Source organism: Pantherophis guttatus, chromosome 2, assembly GCF_059756535.1.
Source record: "Pantherophis guttatus breed Tessera chromosome 2, ASM5975653v1, whole genome shotgun sequence".
Classification (NCBI taxonomy): Eukaryota; Metazoa; Chordata; class Lepidosauria; order Squamata; family Colubridae; genus Pantherophis; species Pantherophis guttatus.
This window is the reverse complement of record NC_142064.1, coordinates 122,180,333-122,203,868: the sequence shown is the minus strand read 5'-3', so window position 1 is coordinate 122,203,868 and position 23,536 is coordinate 122,180,333. Positions and strand designations below refer to the sequence as shown.

Genomic DNA, 23,536 nt, shown 5'->3' with positions numbered 1-23,536 from the left:
CATACTGGTTTTATGAGAAGGGGCTTTCTATGGAAGCTGAAAAAATATTTCCATGTTAAGCACTTGGCAGTTACTAAGAAGCTTGGCTCCTTTTCATGAATGTCAAAATTGGTGAGGCCTCAGCTGCTCTTAAGCTATGGGCTTCTTTAAAGAGGGTGAGTCTTCCATGATTTCAGTCTGCCTTCCTTTCTCCCTTCAGATTTGGAGTCTTACCGGTTGAAGGATAGGCTGGTAGAACATGAAGAGTACATTCTGGTGCCAGAGGAAGTGTGGGACAAGTTGGTGAGCTGGTATGGCATTGAACATGGCCAGCCAGCCATTGAACGAAAGGTGAGAAATTTGGAGTTGAGAAGCACAGGTTCTCTTTGGAATTTTGCGTGCCCTGCAGCATTTTCCATTGCAGTTAATAGAAAAGGTGGCCAGAGAATGAAGACTCTTTCAACTCCCTATATAAGTGGAAGACTTTTTTCTAGGGATAGAATTTAATAATACTTAATTTATACGCTACCTTTTTTTAAAGTAATCTTTCCCCCAGTATTATCTAACTCTTGCTAATGGTAAATTGGAGGGGTTGACAGAATGGGGAGCGGTTTATAATATATAATGAAAATAAAACTTATAAAGGATCTCATTCTTGCCACGAATGCTCTTTGTGCAGCCCATATACTGATTGACATTCTGCTAGGTTCTTGCTAGAGTTACAGCTTTTGCTGCTTTTTACATATTTTCCCAAAAGAACTATGTGTTCTACTGATAAATAAGGGCCATTCGGCTTTATGGATGGGGTTGGCTTTCCCCTTCTGAGTCTCTATTTGGAGAGAGTTGAGCAATAAGTATCTACCATTACTGATTTCCCCAATTTCTCTTAATGATATTCTGTCCCTTGTTTGATTCTTGATTTTGGTTCATCCTTCCCAGGTGGTAGACCTTCCTAGCATGCAGAAGGTGGAGGTTTACTTAGTGGAGCTGTACCTCTGTCAGCACAATGATGTAGACAGCCACGCGGTCACTCAATTTAGCCGGATGGATACCATTGGTAAGGTCTCAGGAATTCTGAATTCAGCTGAGAGGGAAAAATGGAGGGGAAAACAGTGGGTATTTGTCCCAAGAAGTCATTTTCTCTTTGTCCTCTTGTCTCTTGCCCCTTAGATATAGTGCTAAAAGAGGCCCGGAATCAGTTTTCGGTTCCAGCAGAAGATGAATCAAGACTCTGGGTGAAAAATGCTGATGGCTCCTATGAGAGGTTACGAAACTTGCAGATGACTGTGCTGGATGCCTGCCTAAGTTCAGGGCAGGTAACGCTGCTGTCACCAGGTTGAGGCTGGCCTGTATACAGAAAGAGGCAGAATTGGTTTTGTGCCAAGATTTGCATATTTATATGAATTGGTTTTCCACAGCCTGTTGCTCCTCAACTGTATTTGATTGTTACAATCAACTTTGAGCAGGCTGGCTGAAGGTGGAGCCATCTGGAAGATAGCAGTTTGAACTGGATTTGTGATTATCAGTTCCAAAGACTGGATTTGAGATAATCAGTCAGACAGAGTCCCTGGAGAGGGACTGAAAGTTTAGACTACAGTGGAGTACACTTATCTAAATAGCAAAGCTGATTTAAGGGAACTGCAGTTTTTACTGGATAGAAGCCACTCTTTGCATCTCCTACACAACCGGCATACTTGGATCTGGATCCAAAAATTACTTTTTTTTGAAAAAACCAACACACACACACACACACACACACACACACACACACACACACCCTTGAACACCAGGTGAATTTTAGTAAGGAGACCTATTAGTTGTGTGATTAGGACTCCTTCCTGAAATCTCTTTTGGAGGGTCTCAAGACACTTGTGCTGAGGAAGGATATTGGAAGACATGCAGAATGCTTTTCCCCTTAGGGAAATTTAATGGCCTCTCAGACACCCTCTTAACAAGGGAAAGAACCTCTGGGCAGCTAGTTTGATTGTGAGCCTTCTGTATTTCTTGACATCACACATTCAAACAGCCATCCTTCCGAGGTGGGTAAAATGAGGACCCAGATTGTTGGGGGCAATATGCTGACTCTGTAAATCGCTTAGAGAGGGCTGTGAAGCGGTATATACGCCTAAGTGCTTTTGCTATTGCTATCCTCCAAAACCTTTTCTATCTCAAATCTCTGCTTGCTTTTAACATTGAAGAAAATGTATGATCACAATCATATTTGGAAATTGGGGAGGTAGCTCTTTGGCCACAATTAGGCGTTTATGAGTGTTCCAGTACCATAAGAGAGAGAAGTGTCTCTTTGAAGTGTGATAAAATGCTGCTTTTGTTGGAAACAGTTATGTCTCGCATAATAATTTCTCCAGGGAAATTATTCACCAATGGCTTCAAGATTTTCAATTAAATGGAAGTCATTAAGTCAAAGTAGAAAAATATAAGATAAACAACATGGAATGGATTGTGTGTGTGTGTGTGTGTGTGTGTGTGTGTGTATCTAGGTGCATATAACAGGCTTTTCCCTGATTGCTTAATAGTCATTTTTTTGGGTTCACATAATGTATTAATAAATGAATTACTATAAGTAGGCTGGATTCCCACAAAATACCAAACAAAAACACACAAAAGCAACAAAAATTAACCATACTTAGCATTTGTGACATTTACCTGTGCAATATTTAGCCGATCTTGTTAAACCTTATGAGAGTTGCCTTGCAGCAAGAGAGAAAACGAAGGATAAGTTTGTATCTTTGACAAATCATAGGAGTGCCTGTGCTGCCCTTGAGCCATGCACTACTTCGATATGCAAATAATGGTCTGAAAATTATGTTGCTTTGACCCTCTTGTTGGTGGGCTTGCAAGTGATAGTGATAGGTGATAAGAGCAAGGAGATAGATGCTGTAAAAGCAATAAAAAAGGAAAGAGATATAATTGTTTTCAGCTGGACAGTAATATTGCATGTTTGCTTTCTGTGGGTTTTAAAAATGTGAGTAGCTTGAGCAACTCTAGAATAATATAGATGTTATGCTTTTTATTAGCCAGTAATTTTGGCTGAATAAATGGTAATTCAGGTTGGAAGTCTCAGAAACTGATAGAAGAGAATACATGTAGCTCAGGGTTGAAATGAGGGATCCTTGGTGCTCTCTGAGCTTGGTTGCTTTCTTACAGTCATTTCATTACCATTATCAGTGCTGATAATGCTAACTAGTTTGGTAACGAAACAACCAAACTCAGAGAGCATCAAGGACTCCACAGGTCATGGACAGTTGCTCACCTATATACTAGTTAATGTAACCCAAGTTTGTTTGTTTTTTTACTTGTGCCTCTCTTGACCTTTTCCTACTTGCACCTGTTCCCTTCAGATTGTGATAATGGAGACCAGGAGTAAAGACGGTACTTGGCCCAGTTCCAGACCACATGTCATGTGAGTATCTAACACTAGCATTTCCACTGTTCTGAGGTATACCTGTCTAGGGTGGATTGTACTTTAAAAATTAGGCAGCATTCCAGTTCCCAGCTTTCCTGAGCTTTGGGAAGTATGGCTGTCTTGTGATCTCGTGCTGCTCCAACAGGAACCAGGCTGTGGATTTCACCACCTCTTTTTCACAGTCTCACTTTACCTGCATCTTTCAGGAAGAATTCCATTGATGAGGAAGAGCGGTACCGGGGCCAGCCAGGGATTTGTGGCCTTACCAACCTGGGGAACACATGCTTCATGAACTCTGCTTTGCAAGTAAGAAATACGAGTGATCTTTTGGTGCCAAACTTTGGGTACTGTGATGACTTGCCACCAAGCAGAACGAAAACTTTGCTCACATTCTGCTAGTATGTTAGTTGCATTGCCAGTGTTGTTACATGTCTGCCCACATGTACTAATGGGTTATGTATTTTGGCATTGTCTGCTTGAATGCCTATTTAGAGTAGCTGTTACATTGTAGGGGGATTAACCCATCTTGGCTGATTGTTTCTTAACACTTACCAATCCCTGGATGCTTCCAAGAGAAAAAAAAGTCCACTCTTTTCTGAGAAGGGCACTTATACATTTATCTGTGTTATCAGTTATGATAAATGTCAATCTTGTAAAAAGTACAATATTGACAATAGCTTTTGCTTGACCAGCAAACCATACAATTGAGAATTCAATCATCTGGGAAGCTATGATGATATCACCAGCCACCTCTTAGTGATAAGCCTCTGTTTGCATTTAATTGTCCAGCATCCTAGTCAAAAGAAAACAGATCTCTCCTACAGTACGGTAACATAATTCAATAAAGTCTGCTTGTATCAGTCTCTGTACAGTCCTAATCTAATATCAACCCTAATAACAACACCTCTTTGTTTATATTTACCTTCCACTCCCAAGTACCACCCTGTAGCCAAGGCGGGACATTTCTGTCCCATACATACCAGTGAGGCATGATGTCTTTCCCTCCCTTTACAGCAAGGAAGTTATAGGTTTTTCCTGCCCACTGCAGCATTTGATCAACAAAACCAACTGTCTCAGCAAAGATGACTAGAAATTCCTGCTTCCCTCCCACACATGGATTCGGATGAGGGAGTTGCAGCCCATCCAGGATCTTTTGTACCACCAGTAGCATGCTTACCATCTGTGGAAGAATATTGGATTTGTTAGTTCAAGGAATTTTGATTACAGCATCTTTATTATGATTTGGAATGATTGATAAATTAAAGATAGCTCTCGTTTCTGTTTTTTAAATTCCCTTGTAAATAATTCCCTCCTTTTTCTCTTAACTTTCAACTGGGGAAAGTAGAACAACATAGATTATAATAATACAGTCAAACATTTCTTTTACCCAATGGGAAGAAGAACAGAAGGGACTCTTCTGACATTTGGCTATTGGAAACTTTAAAAAAAGCTAATTTGCACCTACCTATTCCTTAGTAATGAGAGTTTGTGTTCCCATTACAAAAATAATGGCTGTATAAATGTCACAGCTACATTTGTCCTTGGTATACATTATTTTTGTTTATATGAAAAAAATGGCTACTGGGAAAGTTCTCCAGTTCTGGGTCAATATAAGTTTGCTTAACCTTACTTTTAATTTCATTCATTTTCATAAAGAAAAGATTCTGTGTCAAAGATGCTTTTTTTCCCCAGAGCTTCATTCTGAAAAATGAACTACCACCTAACACTACATTTGGCATGCTTTCATTCTTTCTTCCAGTGTCTCAGCAATGTGCCTCCTCTGACGGAATACTTCCTCAATAATAATTACCTGGAGGAACTAAACTTCAGCAACCCTCTTGGCATGAAAGGTGAAATTGCTGAAGCCTATGCGGATCTCATTAAACAGAAGTGGTCTGGCCACCACCGCTCCATTGTGCCCCGAATGTTCAAGGTTAGTTGCGTTCTTGTCTTACTGCTTTTTTAGTCTGTATCTAGAATCTTTGCTGATCTCAAGAGGCCCTGTTTTTGCATCCCATTCAGACCAAAGTGGGCCATTTTGCCTCTCAGTTCCTTGGCTATCAGCAGCACGATTCCCAGGAGCTTCTCTCCTTCCTGCTTGATGGTCTGCATGAGGACCTCAACCGTGTCAAGAAGAAAGAGTACATTGAATTAAAGGATGCAGCAGGGAGACCCGATGAGGTGAGCATGAATTGTAAGGGAAATATCGGAGAGTCCAAATTGGATTCCAGCCAACGGTGATAGTACATGTATGTTTGTAGTAGGAATAACGTATCATCAAACGTGGAAACTTCTGACTGGAGATCTTACCTGTTGAATTTCCATTGTGAACTTTACATGTGTTCTTCCGGTCCATTTCAATTTTTATATCATGGTATAGAAAAAGGGTATTTGAGGGAAGACCTTTCCCCAGTCACACCTACCTGTACCATCAGGTCTAGCTGAAAGGGCATGTTGTGGGTCACATCCACAAAGGAATATTATCTGATAGGACCCAAGAGGGAATCCTTTTCTGCTATGGTACCTGCCCTTTGGAACATCTTCAGACTGACCCTGATCTTGTTGGCTTTCTGGAAGGGCCTGAAGACATGGCTTTGTCATCTGGCCTGAGGATCTGGTAGTGGTGTTAGAAAAATGAATGGTCCTTTCCCACAGATTATGGGTTGGGTTTTTTTTGTTGTTGTTTTGTTTTTACTGTTTCTAATGACTCTTGTTACAGTTTGGGTTTATTTTTTTCTATGGGGTGGTTAACTTCGTAAGCTTCCCAGAGTCACAGAAATAAGACGCAGGTGACTAAGCAAATTCAACCAATCAATACTTTACTCCCAGTGCAGTCCAATGAGGAATTCATATTAGTTCCTCAACTCCAAAGCTCAGTGAACTCTTAAGTGTTATTGGTTTATAACTAAATTTCCCGAGAGGGAGATTTTTCTTGAAACCTTAGCATGGATATAGAAATAAAAATCAAATTTTTGTTCTCTCCGAGCAAGAGCAGTGCTGTACAGTGCAGTGATGAAAGGGGGGTGCTCCCAAAGGCTCTATAGTAATCAGATACAGATTTGGCAGTAAAAAAGAAAGGAAGCTGGATGTAATTTGATGAGGCTTGGAGTCTGCTGAAATGAGGCATAAAGAATAGACCATAAGAACCACTCCATTACTGCAGTGAACTGCGGATGTCCTTTCACTAGGGGTTGAGTGCTGTGGGAGTTGCAAAATATTCAGTCCTGACCTCAGAACAGGCTCTGTGTGCTTTTGTTGCAAAAGCCTTGGATGTAGTACAACTTCATGAAAACTCAGAATAGCCTATTTCAAGGTTGACAGGGCTGGAGCATTTTGGAAAAGTATAGTGTTGATGCATCAGCTATTCCTTTCTCTGAGATCCTTGCTTCAAACTCCTGTGCTCAGTTTATAATACTTATACATTCTCTGAGGTTTTCCATCACAAATGATATGCATTAATTGGTGGTGATATAATAGACCTCCTCTTACTCTCCCCCTACTCCCTTGCAGTTTTCCCCCAGCAGCAGATGTAGGCTAGCATGAATAATTGGTTTTACTTTAAAGATAAAGGTGGCAGGGGAAAATTAAAAAAGCCCTTTGGAGGTGATTGAGATTTGTCTGTTAATTCTGAGGTGTTTGTTGCCAAACTCCATGGTAAAATTCTAAGGTAAACTTCTCTGCTTGTAAACATCTAGGAAGAGATAGGAAACTTGCCTTTGACCTCAAGTTGTGGTTAACATTGCTTGAGCTGATGTATTTAGTAAAGTGAAATACTGAGAATTGTAATTCAGAAAAAATGGGTGAGCATGGGAAGAGAGAGGTGGTAGCTTTTCAGACTATTCATTCTACCTCTTCTTGTTCAGGAAGTAGCAGAAGAAGCGTGGCGCAACCACAAACGTCGCAACAATTCCATCATTGTTGATATCTTCCATGGACTCTTCAAATCAACATTGGTTTGCCCTGAATGTAACAAAATTTCGGTGACCTTTGACCCCTTCTGCTACCTCAGTGCCCCTCTGCCAATCAGCAAAGACCGAGTGATGGAGGTTTTCTTTGTATCCATGGATCCCTGTAAGAAACCTGAACAGGTACCAACAAGCTGTCTGGAAGGTGCCTTAATGGGGCAAGAAAGTTGTGGCGCATCTTTATTGAATGAGATTTGAGAGTTCTGGAGTGTGGAGGAACCATCCTAGAGCCCTTGTCATATATATAGAAGCTTAATACTAAGGATGGGTTCCCAACTGAAACCCAGGAAAGAGGTTTCCAGCTATTTGGATAACATGACCAAATGGAACCAAAATTTGACCTGAGTTTATATAGCTTCAACTTATTTTTATAATTTATGCTGAAAGGTAGAGAATGCAAGCATGCATGATGGATAAATAAATAGTTTAGATCTGACTATGGACTTTACACTTAATTGAGACCTATAGGTCTGTCCCCAGATCAGTTTCTGTTCTGGAGATGGATTCAGCCTAGTGGGGAATTTGACTTGGGCTTTGGGTTTGATTTTCAATTGACTTTCTTACTAGTTTGGACCTGGCCTCTTTTGTTGTTGTTCTTACAGCATAGGCTGATTGTCCCGAAAGCTGGGAAAATGCTAGACCTCTGTCATGCTTTATCAGAGCACACAGATGTGCCTGCTGAGCGGGTAAGTTTGCCAGGAGGGTGAAGGAGAGATGCCTCAATTGATTGTAGAAGCCTGTTCTATGTCTTCCCTTTCTCATGGCTGTTCCTTTGCCTCCACTCCAGATGATGGTGGCCGATGTGTTCAGTCACCGCTTCTACAAAATCTATCAGAGGGAAGAACCTCTCAGCTGTATCCTGGACCGGGATGACATCTTCATGTGAGTTTAGGGAGGGGATAATGATATAAGGCAGAGCAGTTGTTACCCTGATGCCCTTCCAGTGTGATAAACTGTAACTTTCATTACTCAGCACAGTTGGCGTACCTAAAAAGCCCAGATTGGAAAAGCCTCAAATAAAATAAAGTAAAGGAGTGAGAGCTAGTGAATCATAGACTCACAGAGTTGGAAGGGATCTCGGAGTCAGGTAGCCAATCCCCTCCTCACTATAGGATTTATTGGAGCATTTTCCACTACAATGAGTCTGAATAATAAGATGGACCTATAATTCAAACTAGCATTTTCCTATAGTGAATAGCCAGGTTCACAGCAAGCAGAGGTAGGTCAATTGTGATAGCAGAAGCAGCAATGAGCATAAGTGGTAAATACGTCATTGCTCAATGGGTTGGCATGGTCTGAGCATGACATGCATAGAGTCTTGTTATTTTATCCCAGCAGTAAGCAGAGAGGAAAGATCTTGGGGTGGTGCTCAAGGTGGACACTGTTAGAGTTTAGGGGACATTTTCTTCACTGACAGAAGCAAGTTGGGAAATGTCAGCATATGTGGAAAATTGAAGCTGCCCACCTAAGAGTGTATCTGCTTCTTGCCCCCAAAGTTGCTTTTTTGAGCATCTTCCTTTCCTTAAGGAAATTTGATGGGGCCACCATTATAGTCTTATAGATAGTCCTCGACTTAACGACCATAAATTCAGAATTTATGTTGCTAAATGAGAAATTTTGTTAAGAGAGTTTTGCCCCATTTTACAGGTTTTCTTGCCACATTTGTTAAGTGAATCATTGCAGTTGTTAAATTACTGTATTTTTCGGACTATAAGACGCACCGAAGTATAAGATGCACCAAGATTTCAAAGAGGTAAAGAGAAAAAAAAACGTTTTTGCCCTTCCCAGCTCCCAGGAGTACTCTTCAGGCCTCCCAAACCCTCTGCACGTCCTGTTTTTTGCAAAACGGGGCCTGCAGAGAGTTTGGGAGGCCTGCAGAGTCCTCCCAGGGGTTGGGGAGGGCAAAAACATGATTTGTAGAGGGTTTGGGAGGCCCAAAATGGGCCCGTTTTTTTGCAAAAACAGTGTTTTTGCCCTTCCCAGCCCCCAGGAGCACTCTGCAGGCCTTCCAAACTCTCTGCGTGCCCCGTTTGTGCAAAAAAGGGCCCATTTTTGGCTTCCCAAACCCAAAAAAAAGATGTGCGGGACGGGGTTTCAGAAGGTGAAAAATGGCTGTATTCAGTGTATAAGACGCGCCAAGATTTCCCCCCTCTTTTAGGGGGGGAAAAGGTACATCTTATACTCCAAAAAGTATGGTAACATGGTTGTTAAGTGAATCTGGATTCCCCATTGACTTTGCTTGTCAGAAGGTCTCAAAAGATGATCACCTTACCCTGGGACACTGCAACTGTCATAAATGTGAACCAGTTATCAGCATCCGAATGTAACTCACGTGACCATGAGGATGCTGCAACAGTCATAAATGTGAAAAATGATTGTCAATCCCTTTTTTCAGTGCCATTGTAACTTTGAATGGTACTAAATGAACTGTTGTAAGTTGAGGGCTACCCGTATAGCCGTCAAGTTGAGACAGAGCACTCTGCAAAGTCCTTTAAAACCTTAGCTAAACTAACAATCTCAACTAACAATCAAGGGTGCTGTGATGCCTAACAGAATCCTTTCCCCTCTACAGCAGACAGATAATAATAGAGAACCTGAGAAAGTTAGGCCTGTAACACACAGCCAGGATGAGGAAGCAGGAAGAAAAACTGCTGTCCTCCAATCACAACATAGAGTTACAGGCTAACCAACATATGTCAGCAGCAGCAGCAAACATAGAAAAGCGACAGCTCCGACCTCACAACACACCCACAGCTTCTAAACTAGATAAGAGCCTGAAGATGACAGGGTTGTGAGCCTGTCGAAACATTGCTATAAGAAAAACTTGTAAAGTTACTGGTAGGATTTTAGCTAAGGTTTTAAAGGACCTTGCAAAGTGCTCTGTAAGGATTTTTAGAAGATTTTAAACTAGGATTTTAATCAGAATTTTAAACATTTTAACTAACTTATTTAATATGACGCGGGAAAACACCTGAGATTTTAATTTTTTGCCTATCTATCTATCTATCTATCTATCTATCTATCTATCTATCTAAAAGAGTTTTACAAAAAAAAAATTTTTTTTTACAAATATTTCCCCATCCCCCCCTCCCTTCCTTACCCCCCCCCCCCGAACTTCCCAGAACAAAATACAGGGTATAACAATTAACAATCATATGCTAAACTAAGCTAATTAGTTAAGGATTCCTATCCCCTCCTTCACACTTTAACTCCCCTTTTACTTAACTAAATATTCATACTCTTAATTTTTCTATTCATTCATAAGCTATTTGATACTTTTTAGTCCACTATTTGTTTTGAATATAATCAATCCATCTTCTCCATTCCGATATATATCTTTCTTGTGAATGAGCTTTCAAATATGCTGAAATTTTCGCCATTTCTGTCAGATTCGCTACTTTTAATGTCCATTCTTCAATAGTAGGCAAATCTTCCTTCTTCCAAAATTGCGCTACCAGAAGTCTAGCTGCAGTTATTAAATTTAAAATCAATTTAGTCTCTATAACCGTACAATCTGTAATTATACCCAGCAAAAACAATTGTGGAGTAAACTTTATCTTCTTTTTAAGAATATTTTGGATAATCCACCATATTTTAATCCAAAATGCTTCATGTCCACCATATATGATAATAAGTGGCGTCATCACAATCACATCTCCAACACTTAGATTGCAAATTCGGATACATGCAAGCCAACTTTTTAGGATCTAAATGCCATCTATAGAACATTTTGTAAAAGTTTTCTCTCAAATTTTGTGCTTGCGTAAATTTTACATTTCTAATCCATATTTTTTCCCGTTTCCATCATTATTGGTTCCTGAATATTTTGTGCCCATTTTATCATACAATCCTTAACTAATTCCGTTTCTGAATCTATTTCTATCAATATATTATATAATCTTTTTATATGCATTATAAAATATGCATTTATATTATTATAAATTGGTCTCTAATTTGTTTTACCAAATTTTCCTCGTTCTGCATGATACCAATTCTCTGATCTTCTTTCCATCTAGCTTGCAACTGACCATACTGAAACCAGGTTTGAATTATTCTTTCTTTTTTTAATGCATTTAGGGATTTTAACTGCAATACACCCCGTTCCATTTTAAGAAGCTCTTTATAGGTAATCACCTCTTGCTTTTGTTCTACACTTATATTCTCTATCGCATGTCTGGGTATTGCCCACATAGGTATCTTATAATTTAACTTATATTGATACTTTTTCCAAACTCGTAACAAAGCATTCCTTAATATATGACTTTTAAAGGTCTTGTCCACCTTTTTATCATATAATAAGTAAGCATGCCAGCCATATAACAAATCATATCCTTCAATATTCAGTATTCTTTCTTCTGTTGAATTAATCCAGTCACTAATTATTGTTAGGACAGCTGCTTCATAGTATAATCTTAGATTAGGCATTTTGAGACCGCCTCTTTCACGTATATCTTGCATTATTTTTAACTTTATTCTCGGTCTTTTCCCTGCCCAAACAAAGTTATTAATACCCTTCTGCCATTCCCTCAAATTTTCATCTTTCTTGAGTATTGGTATCATTTGAAACAAAAATAGAAACCTAGGTAAAACATTCATTTTTATTGCTGCTATTCTTCCCAACAGATATAATTGTGGTTTTCCCCAATTCTCCATCTCTCTGTATTTTTTGCCATAACAATTCATAATTATTTTTATATAATTTTACATTTGAGGCTGTAATATATACCCCTAAATATTTAACCTTTTTTACTATTTCAAATCCTGTTAGTCTTTCTAGTTCTTCTTTTTGCTTTACCATCATGTTTTTAGTTATTATCTTTGTTTTTTGTTTATTTATTTTAAATCCAGATATTTGTCCATATTGGCTAATTATATCCATTAAACCTGTAGCTGATTGTACTGGTTGAGTTAAAGTAACAACCAAGTCATCTGCAAATGCTCTTATTCTATAATCATGATGTCTAATTTTAATTCCCTTTATTTTATTTGACCCTTGTATTTTATTCAGTAAAGGTTCCAAAGTTAAAATAAACAATAATGGTGATAAAGGGCATCCCTGTCTTGTTCCTTTTTCAATTTTAAAAGTTTCTGTTAAAGCACCATTAATTATTATTTGTGCTGTTTGTCTCTGATATATTGCTCTAATAGATTGTATAAAATATTCTCCAAACTGCATCTTTTCTATTATTTTCAATAAAAATTGCCAATTCAATCGATCAAATGCCTTCTCCGCTTCCAAAAAGATAAGCCCTGCAGGGACTTGGTTGTTCCTTTCCAAGTATTCCAATAAATTTACAATTTGTCTTACATTACATTTCATTTGTCTCCCACTTATAAATCCAGATTGGTCATTATGAATCATTTGTTGCATGATTACCATTAACCTATTTGCTAATATTTTAGCAAAAATCTTATAGTCAGTATTTAAAAGCGATATTGGCCTATAATTCTTAGGTTGACTACGATCTTGGTCCTCCTTTGGAATCAATGAAATAAAAGCTGTTCTCCAGGAAGGGGGTACATCTCCTCCGGCTTGAATCTTACAAAATAATTCCTTAAGCGGTTCTACCATTTCTAACTGCAAATATTTATAATAAATAGCTGTCAGTCCATCTGTACCTGGAGCTTTACCCCCCTTTAACTGTTTAATTGCTAAAATAATTTCTTCCGAAGTTATTGGTTGGTTCAATCCTTCCCTTTGCTCTGGTGTAATTACAGGGATATTCTCCTCCTGTAAATATCTATCTATATCTTTGCCTTGAATTGTATCACTAGCATATAACTTTATATAGAATTCTAAAAAGCTTTTTTAATCGTATTTTGTTGATATACCTCTTTACCTTTGTATTCTATTTTTTCTATAGTACGTAGCTTTTGTTTTTTCCTTAACAAGTAAGCTAACCATCTACCTGGTTTATTTGCATTACAAAAAGTGTTATGTTTAGCATATTGTAGATTAGTTGCCACTTGGTCTGCCATCAACATATTAAACTGCCCTCACAACAAATTTATTGTTTCCTTTATTTTCTTATCTGTTGGATTTACTATAAGTGCCTGCTCTTTCTTTTTTATTTCCTCTTCTAAGTCCCTTGTGTACGTCTATTTTTATTATTCAAATGTATTAAGATTCCTCTCATATATGCTTTACTTGCATCCCAAACCATTTCCATAGGTGTACCCTTGTGCATATTCATAACAAAAAATTCTTTCATTTATTTTTTACATTCTTTCACATTTTCCTCATATCTAAACAAATTTTCATTTAACTTCCAAGACCTTCTGGCTCCCTTTTCCTGCTCTAATTCCATCCACACCGGACTATGATCAAATTCTTGAACATATCTTCGTCTTCTTTACCCTAGAAAAGAAATCATTAGTGATTAAAATAAAGTCAATCCTAGAAAAAGATTGATGTCTATCAGAAAAAAAAGTAAAATCCTTTTCTTCAACATTTAGTTCCCGCCAATATCTCTCAGCTCCATATCATCCATTATATCAAAAAAAGATTTGGGCAATCTTGCACGATTTTGGGTTCCAATTGTAATTATAATTGACACTGTTCCCCCTGTACTGTTTAGTGGCTCATTACCTCTTAGTTTGTGGTGTATAAAGTATTTATTTTTACTGTGTTTATAGAATTTTATGTTTATTATGCATTTCTGGTTCTGCTTATTACCTTGGAATGGCATTTAAATTAAGAGCCTTGGTGGCACAGCAGACTAAAGTGCTATTAAGTTGCACCAGCTGCCTGCAATTACTGCAAATTCAAATCTCACCAGGCTCAAGGTTGACTCAGCCTTCCATCCTTCTGAGGTAGGTAAAATGAGGACCTGGATTGTGGGGGCAATAAGCTGACTTTGTATAAAAAAGAATACTGCTTAGGGGGGGCCGAAAGCCCTACTAAGCAGGTATATACAAAAATATGAAGGCTATTGCTTAACGCATTGTAAACTGCCCTGAGTCTCCAGAGAAGGGCAGCATATAAATCGAACAAATAAATAAATAAATAAATGGAGGCTAGGTTGAGAAATGAAACACTATAAACAAGCAAGTAGTCTCCTCCCTGCTTCTCCTCCTCCTCCCTCCTCCTCCTCCTCCTCATAGCATGTCTCCATCCTCCTCCAGATATGAGGTTTCTGTGTCCTGCCTGGAAGACCCGGCTTCAGCAGACGCAGTGGTACTGCCAATCTACCTTCGGGAGCGTACCCAGGGCCGGGACTACAGCAACAGCTACTACGGGGTTGTGCTTTTTGGTCACCCCCTTCTGGTATCCGTGCCCCGGGATCAGCTCTCCTCAGATGCCTTGTACCAGCTCCTGCTGCATCGGCTCTCGTGAGTGGGTTCAATCTCTGAGATAGCTTAGCTCAGTTCCTTCACAGCTGGGCTAATGAAGGGAGAGATGTACGAGAATATTTCCCCGAAACAGCTTTCTCCAATTCAGATGCCTCTTCCCCCCAAACTAAAAGTCTCGAACGCCCAGGGTTCCTCAACCAATAGGGCTGTTGCTGAGCATTCTGGGAATTGAAGTCTACATACTTGGCGGGATGGCTAGATTGGGAAAATAATGGCCTAATGGAAGTCTATACTCAGTGCTATTCCAGTAATTCAAAGTGAATCCACTTCTATTTTATACCATTACAACTGATGTATTGATTTGGTTTGAAGGATCCAAGCTCTGATTTTGGCCAAAAAGCATTTTTGTGGCCCTAGTTTGGAGTTCACTTCCTGATTTTAGTCATGGCAAAAAACAGCGAGGTGAAGCAGGCTGGCTGGCAACCTGGCCAGGATGATAGATTTTCTTAGCTAGCTATTGGGGGAAAAGCAGTCCTGAGAGGAGAATTGGACTCTGTAGCTATGACAAGTGCAAGAACTGCTACAGGACTGGCAGATGCCCCTATGGGTGTGTTGTATGGTTTTTTTGCATAGTCCAGTCCTGGAGCTTCCTTTGCATAACCAAATGATGGCCTGCCATTTAATCTCAGCTGCCTTCCTTCTGGTCAAATACAACATTCAGGGATAGCAAAGTTGTACTCAAACCAATTATGCAGAGAGGGTAGTGTTTTGCTTCTCAGGGATTGTGACTCTGACATATTTGGATGGGGTAGCATTTCCCCATTTCAAGAAGGGAGTGCAATCTATGAGTCTTCCTGGACTCAGAGCTGCTTCTTGATCAGGTGGCAGCTGTGACCAGGAAGGCCCTTGCACAGCTTCATCTGAGGCACCAGCTGTGGCTTTTCCTAGATTGGGAGGCCCTTCAAACAGACACTTGCACCCTGGTACCTCACGCCTTGACTCCTGCAACTCACACTTTATGGGTTGAAGACCCATAAAGAAACTTCAATGGGTCCAGAATGCAGCAGTATAGGCAGTGATGGGCATGCCTTGGTATGCCCTTACTTCTGCTTTGTGAATTGCATTGGTTGCCAGTTTGCTTCTGGTGTGATTCAAAGCCCTGGAGTTACCTACAGTCAGGTCCAGAAATATTGGGACATCGACACAATTCTAATTCTAATTGTGTCGATGTAATTCTAATTCTAATTCATATGTGCCTCCCGCTTGTTAAGGGACCAAAGGTAATGGGACAATATGCAAACTGCTGTAAATCCTACCGTTCACCTGAGTTGGATGTACATACCCTCAAATTAAAGCTGACAGTCTGCAGTTAAAGCACATTGTGTTTGTTTCATTCCAACTCCATTGTGGTGGTGTATAGAGCCAAAGATGTTAGAATTGTGTCGATGTCCCAGTATTTCTGGACCTGACTGTATAAAGCCCCACAGGGCTCAGTTTCTTGTTTCCCATAGTATCTTCCCGGCTAATTCAATCCAGCAAGGTGGTACACTGTAGGTTTAATTAAATGATGTCACCTGTCGGGATCCTGTAAGTCTGCCTTCTTTCACAATGCCTGTCCTCTGAAATGAGATTCTCCTGTATTTCGAATTGCCTTCAAAACCTGATTCTTTGACAAGAGTGATTGAAACTCCTTTAACTGATGTGGGTTTCTATTACTTCTTATCTGATTGCTGTCTTTTATTCCTTGTCCTTATATCTCTTATTATATTGATTTATTCCTTTTAATGTTGTTCACTTGTGAATCATCCAGGGTTATTGGGAGTCGGGCAGCATACAGATTTGCCTAAAATAATAGGAATTGCTTAGCCTAAGATTCTGGAGATGGCTGAGAACAAACTCCACAGTCCTTAAGAGCAAGCTGGTCCTATATCAGAAGTCTGACTAAATTGTAAGGGTTTAAAAAAAAAAAAAGAATGAGTGTTGACAGACATCTGACCACATAATTTCTCTTTCCTGCCTCCTGGAACCTGTCCATCCCTGATTCTACAACTGTTCCTTTCATTGGATTACAGTCACAGGGGCAGGTGCTTTCTCCCTGTGTCAGGCAGAGGATGTGATTTGCTTCTCTCTTTGACAGCCGCTATGTGACATGGCCAGACTCTGAGGAAGAACAGAGTGAGGAGGAAGAGGAGGAGGAAGAGGAGGAGGAAGAGGAAGAAGAAGAGGATCTCTACAATAAGAGATCCAATGGGCTGAGTGAAGGTGAGGAAGATTGGTGAGATAACAAGAGTGTTGAATAGGAAGGGAGGGAAAAATTAAGACGTTCGTTCTAATTCACACCTGCTTTCTTTACCTGTAATTTTCAGGGGAGGATGAGGAGGAAGACGAGGAAACAACAGCAGAAGGTTTTGCCAATCAGGACCCTAGCTCAGGGACAGAGGAAACTCCTTCAGACACATCAGTGGGGGAGGAAGGGGCCAGTGTGGAGGAGAGGCGGAGCCCCAACACATCTCCCCCGCAGCCTCCCCAGTCTCCCCGTGTGCCGTCTTCCAGTCCCAGTCCTCCTACAGCCAACCAGGCGAAGCGCAAATGCTGCCTGCCCCAGAAGCGGCCAAAATTGCTTTTTACGCTCCGACCCGTCAGTTCTAATGGCACCAGTGACTGGCTGGCCGGCCAAGAGGAAGGCAATCCTGTCTCCTTCAACTGTAAGTCCCTTCGGTAGAATAACTTTGAGTTTGTGGTAACAAAGGCTTCCGCTAAGAAAATGTTTGGTGGTGGTGGAGGGAGTGGGTGGAGTCTGAGGGTTGGTGGCCGAATTGAGAATGTTGAGGAAACATCATTGGTACAGTCACAAAAGGGTTGCCGAGGGAATCCTGTGATGGCGGCTGTGATGGAAAGACTAAAAGAGTCTTGTCCTTGTGAGCCTCAATACATGATAGGAGTCAGGACAGTAGCCCCAAATGCTGACTTGTTTGCATCTGTGAGCTTTGTTGATGCTACACAAGCCAGATTTATTTCTGTTATTGCAGTATGAGAGTTTCTCTCCATGCCCAGCTCTCCCTGTCTCTGCTAGCTTCCCTTCCTAGGTCACCTATCATACTTACAGTATGTCCCTTTAGATCAGAAGTGGGGGACTACGATTGGCTCAAGAATTCTGGGAGTTGAAGCCCACAGGTTGTAAAATGTCCATAGTTCCCCATCCTTTGTTTTACATCTTCTCACTTGTTCCCATTGTGTCAGATCATTCAAATCCCTCCCATTAATCTCAGCAGTCTCTTACTGGGATGACCTAATGTCTCTTAGCCCTTTGGTTCTGGGATTTTGTAGGTGAGCCCAAATGTTCACAGAAACAGCTACTGTATGGTACATTAAGGACTGGAAAGGTGAATGCTGCTCTTGGCTGCTCTCAGTATTTGCTGGGGAGAAAGTCAAGGCAACAGAGCACTCCTGCCTGGGCCCAGTGTGCTGAACCTATGTAATTAACATGCAGCGTTCCTGGATTTCTGACTCAATTTCTCATCCTTTGCTTCAGCCCAACCATACGTTGCTCTGGACTGGGATTCTGAAATGAAGAAGCGCTACTACAATGAGACTGAGGCCGAAGTGAGTGTGCAACTTTCTAAGTAGGGAACCCTCTCTTTTCTGTTTTTCCTGTAGTATTGTGCTCACGTTCTTCAACCCGGACTACTGTAATGAAATCTAGCTTCAAGTGTAGACTCTACTACAGATCTCACCGGGAGGTCTTAGGCTAGTCACCCTTTATCAATCTTACAGAGTTGTGTGGATAATAAAGTAACACCTAATGTATGATATCTCGGACTCTCAAAACTTTTTCTCAGGTATAAATGTGAAAACGACCTTACTCTTCCTTTCTGCCTTGGGGGAGAAGTTAGCCTCTGATCACTTTATCCATCATGTATGGATGTTCTTCCCCTTAGGGCTACGTCAAACATGACTGTATGGGCTATACGCTGGAGAAGAACCCTGTTAAACTGCAGGAGTGCATTGAGTTGTTCACTACCATGGAAACGCTAGAGGAGGAAAATCCCTGGTGAGAATTGAAAACCTGTGTATGATAGAGCCTCTTCCATTGAGATAGCAGGGAATGGTGTGAGGTGATTGGATGCTAACTCAGTGTTGGTCAACACTTCAAAATTCAGTAGATAAAGGTAACAAAACAAGGATGCTGCATGAGCCAAATAAATCCATGTGGATCTTATTTCATAATAATACAAATTAAATTAAAAAATCCAGCAGATTTTGGAATATATGATAAGCTCTCAGTTTATCGGATCATTCCAAGCTAAAACCTCTCTCTCAAGATTGGGGAGAGGGAAAGGAGCCAATTTGTGGAATGCTAATTCTCTTGAAGGAAAAGGTGTCAGGTTTATGGGTTTGTCTGTTACAGGTATTGTCCCACCTGCAAAAAACACCAACTTGCCACCAAGAAGCTGGATTTATGGTCACTACCGGAGATTCTGATTATTCACCTCAAGCGTTTCTCTTATACCAAATTATCCCGGGAGAAACTTGATACCCTCGTGGAATTCCCTATCCAGTAAGCCAGGGGACCTAGTCATTAATTTTTGTTACCAGGAGTGAAATGGGTGGTTGCTGTATGTGGCTGTCTTTGGATGGCATAGATCAGGGGTGTCAAACTCGTGCTGTCACATGACGTATCACAACTTTTTTCCCCTTCGCTAAACCGGGCATGGGCGTGGCCAATGCGTGATGCATCCAACCTGCAGGCCGTGAGTTTGACACCCCTGGCATAGATCATGGAGAATGCAATCAGGGAACACTCATCCTTTCATCTGAGGAAACAGATGAGTGATAATGTATGGCCTCTGAAATTGTGAAAGCTGACTGAAAGCCTTCATCATCTACTTTGGAGGTCATCAAAAACTCAGCCTCAGTGAGCCATGGAAATTTGTTGTCAGACACACCTCGCGCTCAAGAGGTGGAAGGCTGGATTAGTGTAAAGTTATTGTGGCAGCTGGGAGCACATATTGAGATAGTAGCAATTCTTTTGTGCACATATACGACTTTTCTCCAAAGGGGTTGCTGTTGGGGTATCTTTACTCAACCGTTGAAAAAAAACAAAGTGGCTTTGTAATTTCTCTCTTACAGGGACCTGGACTTTTCTGATTTCATCATCAAACCCCAGAAAGAAACTGACGCTTCTCTGTACAAATATGACCTCATTGCTGTGTCCAACCACTATGGTGGCCTCCGGGATGGGCATTGTATGTATCCTGAAACTAAAGGAAATATTTTTTTTTTAAGGAGGTGGGGATAAATAAGGGGCCTCAAAGAAGAATAATTGAAGCATAATCCAATAAAAATATACTGCTCTTAGTAAGGGATATGTGCAAATATTTGAAGGATATGTGCAAATATTTGAAGGATAGTTATATATAAGAATGTAAGCTACCCAGAGTCGCTTTATCGGTGAGATGGGCAGGATATAAATTTAATAAACAAGCAAACAAGATTTCCCCAGCCTCTCTCTTTCAGAACCTACCAAACTGCCTTTAGTTATAGCTTTCAGGTCCATGAACCCATCTGCCAGGTTTTTTTGTTTTTATTTTGTCACACTCCTCCTCTCCATCTGGAGGTCACAAGCTGCCTGCCACTCATCTGATGGATGAGGACTGTTTGTCCTTACAGTAGTTGCAAAGTAATAGCTGAAAACTTGCTCCAATTTTTTGCCGGCAATGGTACCAATACTTAACTAACTTTAAGGAAAGAATCTTGTTTTCTCTTCCTCTTTTAGGAAGGAGACTAAGATCACTCTTTTTTAATTCCTTTGAGCCAGTCTTGATTCCTGACTACTGACTGGACTAGCCCCTGCAGTTTTTTGGGGCAAGATTTTCAGAAGTGCTGTGCCATTGCCTGCTTCCTAGGGCTAAGAGAGAGTGACTGGCCCAAGGTCAGCCAGTTGGCTTTGTGCCTGAAGCAGAACTAGACACTGTTCCTACTCTGGTGCCTCAACCACTAGACTGAATTGGCTGTCATTCTCTCTTAGTTCAACATGACTAGAAAGCAAAAACAGTGAAAAAAGAGAAGAGCTTAGCCCAGGGGATATATTCACTGGAACTGTAAAGAAACAGACGTAAAACACAACTGCTGAATTCCTTTGTGATAAGACCGCATTTGTTTTCTTGGTGGATAACAAAAGAATACGGAATGATCTGACTCATCTCTTGTACTCTCTAGACACTACTTTTGCCCGGAACAAGGACACTGGGACGTGGTTTTATTTTGATGACAGCAGCGTGTCTGCGGTTTCAAACAACCAGATTGAGGTAAGGCATTTCATATTGGAATGGGCTCGTTTCAGTACTTTGCTGGCAAATGCCTTGCTGCATAATCGAAGCGCTGTTCTCCTTCATACCTTTTGACTACACAAATTGTCAGATCTTGCAACACAATATATTCTTTGAATTGCATTTGTTTTATGGGTAAATTTTGAATGGAACCTTGGAAACTGCATGTTGCCAAGCAGGCTGGGCTTTTTAGTGGGAGCAGATTGAAATAAATTATCTATATATTACTTATTAAGAAATGGGACACGTTCCGGTGTCTCTAAAGAGTCACTTCGAACAACTATAGGGGAGAAAGGAGGCTTATTTGCCTCGGATTGCTTCCTTAGTCTTGCCATCGATTTAGGGCATTGTAAGATGGAGGTTTGCTATGTAAAATGTGTGCTGCATCTGCAGTAGGAGTAAAAGTGCAGAAAGTGACTCTAGCTTTTTGAGAATGTCTTTTGTTAAAGTTAACTCTTTAAACCCAGCTTTTGATGCCTTGGTATTTTTTAAGATACTATCATCCCCAGATTTTCCAGCTAGCATGGTGATTCTTTTATGGGCTGCAGATTCTGGAGTGGTCAGTTTCAGTACATCCTAGTATTAGAGCTGTGGATTAAATTTTAAGACTGAAGAAGTCTGCTCTGAGGACATGCTTCAGAATCTTCATTCTTCTCATAGTGGCCAAGCTGGAATAAACATGACAATGCAAAGCTTTATCTCCTATGATGGCTCTTACATTAAAGCAATGCAAAATTTTATAAACAAATCCAGGTGGTTTTTTTTTGGACCTGTAATCTTTCCACGGCCAGTTTGATAGTCCATCAAGTTCGGGGGATTTACGCACATGGGAAACCATTGTCAATTCAATGTTTTCCTTTTCTTCGACCTAGAAGCTGCTTTCCCAAGTGTATCTTCCAGGCTGTGTTGTTGTTTTGTCATTTATTAACTTTCCCCTGTTCTTCTTGCCAGTCCAAAGCTGCCTATGTCCTCTTCTATCAACGCCAGGACAAAATCCGCCACCCAACTCCCCTTGCTGCATCCACGAGTACGTCTGCTTGTGGGAATGAGGAGGACTATGCTGCCTGCTGTGATTCTCACTCTCAAGAGCTAGCAAACCGGGACTTCATGGATGTGGACTGACCTTCACCTCGCTTCCTTTCTCCATTTGCAACAGGCGGAGAGCCATATATGTTCCCTTCCTTGAACTGAAGGGGGCAGCTGGATTTCAGGCCTTGGAATAAGGGCAGGACAGGGATGTAGGAGACGAGATAGAGCCCCTTACCAGCACAAGCAGACCTGCCATCTTCCTGTGTCCCAAAATGCAAGGCTCTTTGCTTTTAACATAGTTCCCCACTGTGGAGGGGAAGATTGACTACCCTTTAAAAGGCTTGTGCCTTACATCAACATCATAAGATGGCTGGTGGAAACATAGGCTTCCTGGATTGTCTCCTCCATTCCCTTTTTTCTTACATCTCAAAATTGAGATGCTTTTATTAGTGCTAGGTTTCCTATGTGGAAGGAAACTTAAATGCATTGTTTTTATGCTGACTGTGCGCACACACACACACACACACCACCCCCCACCCCAATTTCCTGCAGTATTAGGCCACTCTCTAATCAGGGTATCTGCCCTTGTTTTGCTGCTCCGGACTTCATGTCTTCACCTCCACTTCTCCATTGCTGGTTCCTGTGCTTTGGGAGGAGTTTGCAGAGATACTAACTCCTGTGTAGTCTGTGGCTAATTAGGTCACTTCCCTGCTATTGCCCTACGTCTGACATTGGATAGGTCTGGATAAATGGCCCCTCATATTCTTTCTTGTCATTTACCTTCCAAGTGCCTCCTTTTAGCTTCCCAATTAAGCAATAATTCCAATATTATCCTGCCCATCTTCCAGCATCTGGTAGAAATCTGCAACTCACATGCATGTTTCTGGATTTGTATTATTCCTCATTTCTGAAGCTTCTCTTCAGTTATTAAGGTGACTGAGCCACTGAGCCCTAAAATCCTACTTTTTACTCTTGCATCCAAACCTGTTTGGGAAGACAGCCATTTTCAGTCTGTACTGTGTTACAGTACAGTCCCTTAAGCCTAAGGACTGTAGGAGAAACTTAAGTACCAGCTCTTGAAGTTTCTTCTCAGTTGGCCTGATATCTACCAGATGTATCCCCGTTTGAGCAAAACTTGGGACTTCTTCCCTTTACTGAGTCTCTGCTGCCACTGCTGTTGCTACTTCTAGGCTCAGGGATTGCACTAGTTTGTAAATAGGTTTGTGTGCGCAATGCAGTGGATGGAATACAGCAGGAAGCAGTGTTGATCAAGCACAGGACACTCACTGTTGGCAGGAGCACATAGTGCATTTAATTACTTAAAGAGTTTGGAAGATTATTCCTTCACTCAACTCTTTGAGCTTTTATTTCTCTTGAAGTTATCTTGCAGAAGAAAATATTTTTGGCATGTGTACATAAAGTAACTTCTTTTAAAAGGCATATGGACTCTCTTTTCCCTTGGTATTATCCCTTACAGGATGCACACTCAGTACATTTTTGCCTTGCTTTATTCCTCT

The 23,536-nt window shown here is 40.8% G+C and overlaps 1 protein-coding gene across 1 annotated transcript in view; it reads left to right on the top strand.

Moving 5' to 3' along the window:
* Window positions 1–23,459, top strand: part of USP11 (ubiquitin specific peptidase 11) — a 30,296-nt gene extending 6,837 nt beyond the window's left edge. The window contains exons 3-21 of the mRNA XM_034433959.3: window positions 200–330; window positions 919–1,036; window positions 1,150–1,295; window positions 3,339–3,400; window positions 3,610–3,709; window positions 5,163–5,336; window positions 5,426–5,584; window positions 7,267–7,491; window positions 7,971–8,054; window positions 8,156–8,250; window positions 14,494–14,700; window positions 16,799–16,923; window positions 17,028–17,366; window positions 18,194–18,264; window positions 18,600–18,712; window positions 19,070–19,219; window positions 19,792–19,907; window positions 20,881–20,969; window positions 21,942–23,459. Coding sequence (XP_034289850.2) covers window positions 200–330; window positions 919–1,036; window positions 1,150–1,295; window positions 3,339–3,400; window positions 3,610–3,709; window positions 5,163–5,336; window positions 5,426–5,584; window positions 7,267–7,491; window positions 7,971–8,054; window positions 8,156–8,250; window positions 14,494–14,700; window positions 16,799–16,923; window positions 17,028–17,366; window positions 18,194–18,264; window positions 18,600–18,712; window positions 19,070–19,219; window positions 19,792–19,907; window positions 20,881–20,969; window positions 21,942–22,112 — 2,675 coding nt within the window. The 3' untranslated portion in view covers window positions 22,113–23,459. The remainder of the gene's footprint in view (window positions 1–199; window positions 331–918; window positions 1,037–1,149; window positions 1,296–3,338; window positions 3,401–3,609; window positions 3,710–5,162; window positions 5,337–5,425; window positions 5,585–7,266; window positions 7,492–7,970; window positions 8,055–8,155; window positions 8,251–14,493; window positions 14,701–16,798; window positions 16,924–17,027; window positions 17,367–18,193; window positions 18,265–18,599; window positions 18,713–19,069; window positions 19,220–19,791; window positions 19,908–20,880; window positions 20,970–21,941) is intronic.
* The last annotated feature ends 77 nt before the right edge of the window (window positions 23,460–23,536 follow it).